Source organism: Podarcis tiliguerta, assembly GCF_965153285.1.
Source record: "Podarcis tiliguerta genome assembly, chromosome: 3".
NCBI lineage: Eukaryota > Metazoa > Chordata > Lepidosauria > Squamata > Lacertidae > Podarcis > Podarcis tiliguerta.
Genome location: NC_139536.1, coordinates 47831798 through 47844284, shown reverse-complemented (window position 1 = coordinate 47844284; position 12487 = coordinate 47831798). Strand labels below are relative to the sequence as shown.

The window sequence follows — 12487 nt, the reverse complement described above, 5'->3', positions numbered from 1 at the left end:
CAGGCGCAGGGCTGGGGCGGGGGATGCCTGAGCTTTCCCCGACCCCAGCCCCCAGAACAGGCTGCTATCCGCAAGCCTAGGGAGCCCGGCGGGAACTCCCGCGGAGCTCCCAAGGCTTGCGGATAGCTTCCTGAAGCCTGGAGAGCGAGAGGGGTCAGTGCACACCGACACCTCTAGCTCTCCAGGCTTCAGCGAAAGCCTGCATTCGCCCCATGGGATGCACACACATTTCCCCTTCATTTTTGGAGGGGGGAAAGTGTGTCCTATAGGGCGAAAAATACGGTATATTATTTTTTATCTCTCGTATTTGCACAAAACTAGAAAACTACACAAGCAAATTCACAACTGTCTGACTCTGTGCTTTTGCACATTTCTGGGTTGGGGAAGTGTTTTCTAAAAGATAAAAAATAAAGATCCATGCGCAACTGTATACATGCATGCCCTGTTGGTACTTTATTAGCATAATAAAATCAACAAATGAGAAGGCAGGGACAAACACAAAAGGGAATGCCTACTGGTATGAACAAGAAAGATCAAAGTTGCTCTGCATATACAAACCTGTGGTGTAGACTAACTCAAATAGGAAAAATGTGGATTGACAGCTAAATAATGCTCAAAGGCAGAGAATCCCAGATACTTTGGATAGCAAAATTGGAAAATATTTATGCCTTAGGTCTGGGAGAACTGTAGCTGATTAGCACTAACACAACCGAGCTAGTGATATAAACCAACAGCATAATTCTTTTTTGTATTAGTATTTCAGTGTAGGATTTTTTTATGACTTCTGTGAAGAATTGCATCACTACTGCTATATTCTCCATCACTGCCCACTACATTCTCAAAAAAAATATTCTTTGGAGAGACATCATAACCTTATCTAATGTGAGGTTTGCTTTCCCCCCAAATTTAAGGTTCCTCTAAATTTTCAGTTTCAAGGAAGAATAAACTGTGCTATAAACAATAAAAAATTAATATTTAAAAATAATTTCAATACTGTACTCACCTTGCCATTGATTGCCTTCCTCATTAAAGCACATGATCCAGCAAACTGAATGCTGAGGGCACTGAAATCTTTACACACAAAAAACCCAATGTTATAAAACATTTTTTTCCTTTGCTAATATAGAAAAGTTGCACATTAAATTAAATACTGGCTACAAATCTTTCATCATATGTATGGTTAGTCAATATAATTCCACTGATTCCATCAACCTAATGCCAACGCATAAACTTCCAGTGCAATAACAAGTCAAACCTGCTAGCAGACAAGCACACCTCTGTAATTCTAACTAGCTAGTAGAAACAGAAACAAGACAGTCACACATGAACAATGAGCCTTGGGTTGATGTTTGCGCAACAGAACTTCTCCCTCCTTTCCTGTCCCCTGCAGCTCTCTGCCCATCAGCAAAATCTGCTCCAATGGGGCAGACTTTGAGGAGCACACAGAGGGAGCAGAGAAAGGAGAATATCTGTTGTGCAAATGGAACTCCGCTTAAGCAGTAATGGACTTTCCATATGTAAATCACACCAAGCTGTAACAATAAATTATCATACCTCTGTAATGTAAAACAGCTTCCAACTCAAAATTTGCCATGTTAATTATGAATAAACCAGTAGAGCTTCCTATCCACAAGCATGGGGCATTCACAGTAGGCAAACTAATTCAAAATAAAAAGAAAAATAAAGTATCTATTTTTAAAAAAATTAAAAAATCTGGCATTCTCTTCATTACAGATACAATGAGGTATTTTTAAGTTTCATATCTTTTATACAGATAACTCATGATGTGAGCTGGATAATAAGCACACGTGAACATGTGTTCTTCCTTTCAATTAGGAACATTTAGGATTTCAGAAAGGGTATCTCCCAATCCTATCTCAATATATTGATGACTGAACCAAGGACCTTCTGCGTGCAAAGCAGATGTTCTACTACTACTAAGCTATAGCCTGCACTTTAAAGTATGTTTATGTTTAAAAAGAAAGGTGAAGTGTCAAGATGATGAGGGAGGTTAGGGGAAAACAGAGTGGTTTTACGTGGCTCATCAGCTGCATAGATATAAATGAACACTGACATGAAGATAGAAATTTAAGGTTAGGCATTATGATGCTTTAAGTGTGAAATTTTATTTGTAATTTGCTTATTCAAGGGTTTGACACTAAATGTTATTAAAATGGCATGCATGTCCTCCATACAATGTCTTCAGGTTATTACAGCAAGGCTGTAATACAGCATTAAAAAACCATCACCTACTATAAAAAATTACCTACACAAAATACTTTTATATGATTTTCTAATTCTTCTTATTATTCCCTTTTACATGACATACAATTATCAAGCAGTGAATGAAAACTTAGTGCACTTACCTGTGTTCTTCATCACCTACATTTATCGACTTGTCACAGAGTTCAATTCTGAGAACTGGGAAGGTAGTTTCAACTGTTTCTTCTTCCCTTAAATTATTTGAAGCATATGCCTTAGAAGGATTCTGAATCTCATCTAGGGAGAACAGACAATGCCTATTAAACTAGAAACAAGTTGCTTAAGACATTTAATGAAAGCTAGAAGCAATAAGCTAAGTTCATAGCTATGCATTGTTGCTATATAACTCATCAGGCAGATCTATCTAGCCTGGGAAACTTGTGCTAGCAAAATACAGTTCCAAATTAGCTTCGATAATACAATTCTCAACTAGTATAAGACAATTTCTGTGTAGTATCTATCACAGAACACAGCAGGATATGGTATCATACTGTCAATTGAATGTGCCTTCTTTGGAGCTGACAAAGTTCACACATATTCACATTATAAGTAAAGGCCTCCTTCAAGATCAGTCTTTCTGAGCTCTCTATTTTGGAGGTCCTCTTGATTTGTGTGCCTGTATTATCAATTCCTATGACATCTGGATATAAAGTTAATCCAGATTCATAAAAAGACTCTATATGAAAAATACATTTTTAACCATGTCATTGGCTAACTAGTAATATTTTAAAATGTTTTCCAGAAGCATCATGTTACCCAATTGTTCGGATTTCCTTATTTTGTTGTAAAACTTTTCTCTCTCTTTCTTTATATTTATATGTACCACACAGCGATACCGATGCCCACTACTCAAGCTGAAGATCCAAAGCTGAAAGAGAGAATAAAACTATAAAATAACTTTCTGCACTTCTCTTTTAATAAGTAAATGTTTCTGGTATTATCATCTTAATTCAGTGGTGTGGTCAAATACCAAATCCTATAAATATAATAAAGTTCATCTCAAACATAAATTTCCATATTCTCCAACTTGTTCAGGAAATAGTATTTTGGCAACCAACTTTTTTTCAGGCAATCAGGTTGACTGTCTTTGATTTGGCTAGATTTCTTCATATATACCAGGCTTCCTCAACCTTGGCCCTCCAGATGTTTTTGGCCTACAAATCCAATGTGGTCTGGGATGATGGGAACTGTAGTCTCAAAATATCTGGAGGGCTGAGGTTGAGGAAAACTGCTAAATACATTATGTAGATCTCATTGGAGGATTTGTAATGCCTCATCACAATTTAGGATTTGCATAATGTCTAGGGAGGAGAACAGAGCGAAAGAGAAGTTAGGTTGCACAACAGCAATGGCCACGACATAGGAGCAAAAAGGGAGGGACAAACAGCAGAAGTTTAAGTAAAGCTGGGGTGTAGAGGAAGAGAGAAAAATGGCAGTTTTAAACAGCAGAGATTTGAGCAAAGCAGGGATCGAGGGACACAGAATAAAATGGCAGTTTTAAACACCAGAGGTTTGAATAAAGCAGGGATAGAGGGGCACACAGTAAAATGGCAGCTGTAAATAACAGCAAATGTTTGAGTAAAGCAGGGATGCAGAAGTTGGAAATGGTACTTAGTACTTAAAATGTGTGGGGAGGAAGAGGCAGAAACCTATCATGTGGATAATGTGTGTGCAAAGCAGGTTGCACAAAAGGAGGTGAGAGGAGGCATGAATATAAGGATGTAGGTGAAACCAGGGGTATAAAACTCAAATTTTACTTTTTTACTTTTAAAAGACAACTGAAGGCAGCCCTCTTTGGGAAGTTTTTAATGTCTGATGCTGTACTGTTTTTAATATTCAGTTGGAAGCCGCCCAGAGTGGCTGGGGAAACCCAGTCAGATGGGCGGGGTAATAATAATAATAATAATAATAATAATAATAATAATAATAATAATAAATTACAACATGTGAAATTCCCAGAATGCTTCTTACCTGTCCATCTGCACATCCAGTGATAATCTGTTTATTTTCTTCATCAATGAAGAGACTCAGAAGAGGAAATGCTAGAGAAAAAGAGGCAGACAAGCAGCACAATATGGGAAAGGGAAAGAAATAAGGAACCAGTTGGACTAAACAGAAAATCTGCACTATCAAATCAATACAACAGTAAAACACAGAAACCAAAAATAATTAATACTCAATATAATTTTGCATCCCAATATAATGATATTTTATGGATACAGGAACTCCATAGCACACATAGCCACAACATCTGTCCCATTCATTTCTATGTAGGTAGCAGATGCAATTGAGTGTTTTCCTTTGAGATCTGCTGCCTCCACTGAAATTAACAGGATGGCACTTTGGAATGGAGAAATTCTACATATGCACGAAAATATACGTGAAGACTCTGGGTCATGGCAACTAAGTACAATTACTGCTGTCACTGGGAGTAGCATGGAGAATGGGAGTAATGATATGGAACTGAATGTATATTGCATTGTGTTGTTCTAACAATTTATTTTGTTGTTTTCATCCAAATAATGCTTTGTTGTTTTCATCCAAATAATAATATTGGAATGGATTAAAATGCTCATCTCTTATGTCAAGTATTACTCTATATGAAAAAGAGGTTGGTTGGTACTGATTTATTATTTTTTAAAGCATACCTGTTATTACTGCTGACTGATATATTAACAGTCCAGTACAATAGTCCCATACCTTTTGGGGGAAAAACATGGTAGCGTATAAATGTCAGTTTATATAATAATGAATGTAACCAACGTAATACTTTATAAAAGCCATTTGATTTTTCTGTTGATTCCATGGGATGGGAACAGAACCCCACAGACCAAGCAATGCAGAAAATTTAATTATGACTGAAGAGTAGCATTCAGTTTTAATATCTGATCATGGAAAGCAGATTTGAAGATTATATAGTATACCCAGTCTTTATTTTCCTTCTTCTAATTAGAATATTCTTTATAGTAAAACAAAGCACATTAGCACTATATGGTTTAATATTTGAGTGCTTCTCCTTTTGTCTTAACGTTTTACTAAACCTCATAGCCTGAGCCAAAATAAAAATATTTTTTAAAAAAACAAAAAGAGAATTTCCTTGCCTTAAAACTTCTATCTTCAGAAACTGATATAAGTCTATTTTTTTCCCAAGGGCAAAACTCAGCAGCAGTCACTGGAGCCAGGTGACCCTCCAATTCAGCAAGTATAGCCTCATCCTGCAATTGATCCCAGAAGAAAAACAGATAAAATTTCAAAATAAAATTGGTAGTGTTTGATCCCAATAAATGTGAGAAGTTCAAGTAATGTACTTGTTCATCACTTGTGAAAAATACAGCTACTTGATGGACCAGAGTACTTGCTTTCAAATGATTTCTACTTCTTTGATGGCACAGATAGCTATATTTCAATATCACACTGTGGTATGTTTGACAACATAGGCTCTCACCTTTGCATTTAGCATGTATATCCGATTGCCAGCACATACTGCCACGGTATCATCATCTGGACTAAATCGCACATAAAGCACCATTCCCAAAAGTGTTCCTATAACAATGCCTTCTGGCATTACCCCTGCAATATTTGAAACATAACGCTAAATTATTATGACGATTTGACAAAACTAAAACTTCAATAGTTATGTGAAAGCTAGTTATTTTTAATAGCATATAACATCATATATATTTTTAAGCAGGCTAATTACCATACTGATTTCTGAAGCAACGTAGGCTGCAGTCCTAACCATGTCTGCATAGAAATAAGTCCCACCTAATTCAATAGAGTTTACTTCCAGGTAAGTGGGATTAGGATTGCAATCTATACAATTCTACTCAGAAGTAAACCCTACCTACTCTCAAGTAAATGGACAGAATTACAGCCAAAAACATACAAAAAACCCCTCTGTACCATTGTTTGTTTTTTTCCTTCTGTAATACAGCAAAAGACAAAACTAACAGAAATTAGAAGTTTAAAACTCAACAAAACCTCCACTCAGCATCTCCCACAACCATGGAATCTTCCCTCTTGATAAGCTCCATTTCACAAGCATAAATCAAGGCTGGTTAGGAGAATCCCGGCCACTGAATTTTTATCACAAAGTGTTCACCTTGTAAAAACTTCTTCATGCATTCATCCAGATTCCACACTATTACGTAGTCACGTGAAGCGGAGCAAATGAGGAGTGGATTGTCTTTGCTCCCAAATGCCAATGCAGTAATTGAATGGTGATGACCTAGTAAGTGTAATGGCTGAGAAAAGAGTATTTGGTAATTTGAAATAGATATAAAATACGCAGCTAATCAATCAGTTTCTTCCAAAATTTTCATTTTAGTTATACAAACTATCTCTTGATCTCAGAGTGATTTATAGAATTTAAATACAAACATTTCAAACATATATAAAAATATAAACATACAGCTAAAATACCTCCAGTCTAAGAACCAACTAGCAAATATCTGCCCGTTTTTAAAGGTGTAGCTTTTTCAGGGAAAGCTACTCATTACTGAGGACCAATGTGGCTGCTAATTTTATTAGTATCAAATATGGCTATCAAATAAAGGCTGCCCTTGCTTTTTCACCCCAGATCGTAGTGACTACCCCTTCTGGCTCATATACTATATTGTCTCCTAAGCACTGTTTCCATTCATTTTCTGCACAGTGGGTTGCATTCTTTGGAACATTGTTATTGTTCTTGTGAATATACATCTTACATGCTAATCTTATGGATTCTTGAACATAAACTAAATCCTCAGAAAGAACTAAATTTTCAACCTGGTGGTCAGGATCATCAGTAGTATTCAAAATACAAAGCTCATTCCCATTCAAGGGAAAAGCACAGTAATGCATGCTACAAGCAAGCTGGACATGTGATTCTGGCACTTTGGATCTAAAAACTTGTTTTTCAAGAACAATGCTGCTGCTACATCCTTCTTCAGCAAAACAGAGGTCCACAGGGCTTTCCATTGGACAGCTGAAATAGACACCAAATTAGCATTTAATTAGAAATGTCTCATTCATTGGATAGCAGCTACATTTATAATATTTTAAAGTATTTATGATGTTGAATTTATTTTTATGATATTTAATAGGACAACATGGCTAAATCATCACAAAATTGGCTAAATCATCACAAAATTATTGACCCCTTTATTAAAGGATAATAAATATGCAAGAGTAAGACAAGGGCAAAGCCTCACAGAACGCATAGGCATGACTTTGCAGAGAAGAATTCAGACCCATCATCTGCCATGAGCCGGAAGGGGGGGGGTTAGCTTTGGGAGGATTTAGGTATCCTGTGCCCAGTTCTGCCAGCAGAGTTGCTCAGTCATCAGCAAGGGAGACCCAGCAGCAAGGAGTGCTCCAATGCACCCACCTATTTCCACCTGTTCTGCAAAACCCCAAAAAAGAAATGAAATTTTGCCCAATTTGATTTCAAACCATGTAGGCAAATGAAGTGTTTGTCTTCAGATCAGGGTTTGCAGGTGCTGCTGACCAGCTGATAATTTACAGTGCAAATCTTTACATCAAACACTGCTGCTTACCAGTTCCAGTTAAAGTACTGCGATGTCTCAAGACTGTCAAACTTTATCCATTTCCAAGAGTGTAATGTTTAGGACTGCCACATCACCATGACTGTTTGGTTTTCTGGTTTGTTTTCCTTTCTTGAAAGACCATAGTCATCCAATCATACACAACTGGATGAACACAGAATGCTGGAACTTCAGTTGTGCATTCCATTTTTGCCCATTTTTTATTTTGAAACAAAACGTAGACAAGCTGAGCTTTGTTGCCAAAGATGGGTAACTGTGAAAAGAGAACTGCTGGTGATTAAGCTTCTAAAAAGCAAAGAGGATTAGACAGTTTCAAGTCCCTTGTTGGCAACAACATAGCAAAAGCTGACAACAAAGGATTTCCATCAGTGTTGCCAGACAGGCAACAATTCTCTTATATGTAAAACAATTCAGACTTTTTAAATTTTATCTTCAGTGCCAGCATCCTACAAGAATTCAAGCTTGTTCAGTGCAATGCTGTACTACATTATTTTGGCATCAGCTTTGTATGGGAGGACAGAACAGTATTTGCTTCCCAGGGTGGCTGGTGAGTCTCAAGCAGACAAGTGTATGAGCAGGGCCAGGATTTTCTCTGGAAGTGCTGGCAAGGGAGTCGCGGATCACTGTGCTGTAAGGAATTTCAGCAGCAGAAACAGAATGCGGGAGAGGGGCTTCCTTCTCTTTGCATCTGTCTAGTTTGCATGTGCCAATGGCTCCAACTCCCATTAGCTCCAATCAGCATGGCTAATGGTCTGGGATGATGGGAGTTAGAGGGCACCATCACAGGTGCACTCACCCCAAGTCAGAGTTTTTTGATAAGGGCTTCAATCTCCTCACACCCCAAGGTCCTAAATAAGAAAGAAACTCTGCATTTTATAATGGTGAAATAAATTATTATCAGTTTTCGCTTTGTTTTGTTTTTCTCCTTTATATATGGGAGCGGGAAGCAAGAAGAATTGCCAGCTGCTTCCATTGGGCAGCACTGCTGTACAGAAAGAAACTTTCGCTGAGAGAGGCAAAGGCCTGGCAGACTTGAGTTCGAATTCTCCACTCAGCCATGAAGTTCACAGGCCAGGGTGACCTTGCGCCAGTCACAGTTTCTCAGCCTAACTTACCTCATGGGGTTGTTGTGGGGACACAATGGGCTGGTGGGGAGAGAACTGTACACCCCACCCAGAGCTCCTTGAAGGAAAGGTCTAAGACTAAGTGCAGGGCCGGATTTAGGTTTGATGAGGCCCTAAGTTACTGACAGTAATGGGGCCCTTTATATGTCCAGCTGTCCTTTGTCAACAACAAATTGTCACTGTTTTTTGTGTTGAATATATGCTATATGGTAATTTATGGACCTATAAGGTATCTAAAGCCATTTGCACATGTTGCCATGCAACCAGTCCATGAAGAATGTAGGCACCCTATATATAGAAATGAGCAAACCAGTGATATTTTAGGGAGCAGGCTAGCAGGCAGCGCCCATGACTTACATCCTACACAACACAAAACACTGTTGCTGTATGTAGGTTTTATTTTATATTATCATCATCAAACCTTTTATTGGCATCACATACAAACATCGATAACATAACAGTACAGAGTTACCACTTATTTTATTTGTTTTTTTATCTTATATTTTGGAAATGTACATCCAGGGGTTTTTTTCTTTAAATTTTTTGGGGACCCCCAAGAGAGTGGGGCCCTAAGCTACAGCTTATTTAGCTTATACGTAAATCAGGCACTGTCTAAGTGTCAACAAATAATACAGAGCCGAAAAGGCTCGAGCAAATACTTGGGGATTCTGGCGTCCTTTTAAACCTGGCCGCCGAGTCCTTCATCGTGGCTCGTGGTGTGAGAACTGGAAGGGGGAAGCCCTCGGGGAGGTGGTCGCAGCGGCCCCCTTCCCTGAAGTGGAGCAGCCCATGGCCCTCCTGCTGTGGAGGAAACAGGAGCGTCGACTCCCCTGCGAGGGGTCCGAACGCAAACTGCGTTCTGAGGCTCCGGCACTTGGCCGTTGCTGGATTCCGCCGCGAAACCGTTGGGGGCGTGGCCTCCCGCAGGAATACTTACGTCAGCCAAGGCGCCGCGAGAGGGACGTTCAGTGATTTTCTTCTCGGAGAGCAAAGGGGCGGGGCTTGCCCCTTCCTAGCCCTTGCGGACACAGGTGATTAGCGGAGAAGGGGAAACTCAGACTCAGTTCCGCCTCCGCCTCTGCCTCTCAACCACCAGCCGGGTACAGCCTTGGTCCGCGCCTGCTGTGGAGACACCCGCCTGCCCTCGGAAGTGAGGGGCCAGGGAGGAGGTGGCTCTAATCCTTCCCCAGCGAACGGTCGAGTGCGAGGAGCAGTCCGGTTTCCTAGGTTACAGTGACGCCTACGGCGAGGCCGCGAGGCCAATTCCAGCCGCCGCCTTTGCGTCGCCCTCGCTCTGAAGTTGTCAAATGAACGGAGATTAGTTGACCACACGCGCGCGCCTGCCCGCCCCTTGTAGCAAGGCTCCTGCAGATTTTGCATCTCCCGCGCCGGGGTGGGAGAGACATTAAGAGGCCGACTTTCGACCATGGCTGTAATCCTATTCACATTTATTTGGAGTATGCCCAGATGAACTCAGCAATGTATCAATTTATGTACACAGTGAGAACAAATTAGAAATACCCCTCGTACTGCTAAATTTCTTACCAACTCTTACGCCAAACTTTTTAAAATTAAGGAAAGTGCGTTCATTGGTTCCACTGCAAAGGGGGGAAATGTACAGTTGCAGAGTTGCAACATGGAAAACCACTGTTTTAGATCCACTGCCAGCTGCCAGGTAAGAGCTGCATCTGTGCCTACCCATTTCTTCACTTGTATCAGTTTCACTCTCCATAGCCATCAGAGTGAACAGCATGCAGATAAGGAAGTCATACAAGCAGCTGCGAGAGGGAGCTGACTTGTTTCTCACTTGAGATCAGATAAACATTTGTTCTTCGGGCTGCAGCCTAGCAGTGCTAGACTAACAGGGTTGAGGGCATTATATGAATCATTCCATTTAAATCTGTATTTCTGATCCAGAGAGCCACATGAGGCAACAGAAAGCTATGCACTACATTTTAAGTGAATGGATAAACAGTGCCAATTAATTCTTGGTGTATAGGTTTCTGTTGCCTCCTGTGGTTCTCTGTGTATAAATTGCCACAAAGAAATACAGACGCTATTATAATAATTCATGAGATTGTGTTTGGGATGGCTGGAAGTGGGGTGCCCCCACTCCCAATAAGATACTTTAAATGTACTGGATGTAGCGGATCATATGTGCAACACCTGTTTATTCACATTGGATTCCATTGGTTGGCTCAGGACAGCTACATTTAGGATTACAGTATACATCCTATTGATTTCAATTAACTTGCATACTTTTAGTAACTGAGTGCAGCACTGCACTTTTAAGTCATGGAATCTAATACAAAGCAGCCCAAATGTTGTGTTTTTCATGTCTAAATTAATCTTCCAAATCTGATTACCTACAAAAACAAAGGACCAACCTTTTCTAACAGAAACCATATATGCCAAGGAAAGAATATTCAAGTCTAATATTGTGACCATGAAATTAGAACAACATGTGGCTTCCCTCTTCCAATAATATGTACTGATTTAAAATATATGGAAAGAGCCCATTCTAAATCAGTTCACTTCTAGCAGTGCTTACATATTTGCAATTGCATGTATTTGCCCCCACTATAAGGGAGTGGAGTTGGGCACTGCAACTGCTAACATATTTACCAAGGAATGAAAAAATGAGAACCAGATGAGGAGCACCCAAAATGGCTGGCAGGTAAAAGGTATTGCCAAGAAGGTAGACTACAGTAACTCCAGAGACAAATGTTTTGAAAGCAGAGCTGGACCCTGGAACCTCTGTGGGCTCTTCTGCCATCTCATGATGGCTAGGAGCTGGCCTATTAACAGTCTTGCTTGCTCCCAAATAACCACTTAGCAGTCACAATCACTAAAGTGCTTTAATGCTCTTATGTAGAAAGCAGATTGCACCATACTCTCTAGCAAAAGTTATCCCTAACCAAGTCTTGCTGGGTCTCTTGTGACTTGCAGTCATCTGTCATCAAGGGTGCTCCATAGATGGAGATGCAGTGCAAATAAAAATATACCTGACATGGGGACATCTTGAATATGGGTCTCTGGGTTGCAGTTATTTTTCATATTAAGGGATAGTTTTTTTAATAAAAGATTTTCTGTGCAACATTGTCAGTTTGAAGTCCCACTACTGAATCATGACATCCCTTGACGTTTTGGTTACTGCTTTTGGATAACTCCCAACTTTTTTTTGTATTGCTGGTAGTATGTGGGAAGACTTTTGTTTTCGTCTAAAAGCTTTTTATGCTCTTGTACCAGACGTGATGTATTTCGCTGGTCTTTTTCATCCTGGCCCAGGCCTGCTATTAGTTCTTGCTTTCTTTGCAACAGCAATGCGATTTCTCCGTTTGAGAAAAAATAAAGTAGCCAGCTAATGGCGGCAGCCCATGGTGCCAAGCACATCGCAAACAAATCACATGTATCTAAACGGGTTGCATTTGTATAAGGTATTTATTATGTAGTTTTACGTATAATTGTGGTAAACCGCTCTGATTTTCATTGTTACTAATAGCGGCGTATGAATACTTTTATAAATAAATAAAACACACAGCGCACGGGCTATTC

At 39.7% G+C, this 12487-nt stretch overlaps 1 protein-coding gene across 3 annotated transcripts in view; it reads right to left on the bottom strand.

Annotated features, from left to right (window-relative positions):
• WDR27 (WD repeat domain 27) overlaps positions 1–10687 on the bottom strand; it is a 71834-nt gene extending 61147 nt beyond the window's left edge. The window contains exons 1-12 of one of the 3 annotated variants that reach the window (XM_083434083.1): positions 9870–10687; positions 7800–8061; positions 7030–7228; positions 6365–6506; positions 5708–5832; positions 5364–5477; positions 4911–4962; positions 4234–4304; positions 3019–3130; positions 2367–2499; positions 1555–1658; positions 1004–1071 (exon numbers count right to left, since the gene is read on the bottom strand). In XM_083434083.1, the coding sequence (XP_083290209.1) occupies positions 1004–1071; positions 1555–1658; positions 2367–2499; positions 3019–3130; positions 4234–4304; positions 4911–4962; positions 5364–5477; positions 5708–5832; positions 6365–6506; positions 7030–7221 (1113 nt within the window). In that variant the 5' untranslated portion in view covers positions 7222–7228; positions 7800–8061; positions 9870–10687. Of the gene's footprint in view, positions 1–1003; positions 1072–1554; positions 1659–2366; positions 2500–3018; positions 3131–4233; positions 4305–4910; positions 4963–5363; positions 5478–5707; positions 5833–6364; positions 6507–7029; positions 7229–7799; positions 8062–9591; positions 9816–9869 lie in introns of those variants that run through there. The other 2 variants (XM_083434081.1, XM_083434082.1) reach the window with 2 other exon arrangements.
• Positions 10688–12487: the final 1800 nt, after the last annotated feature.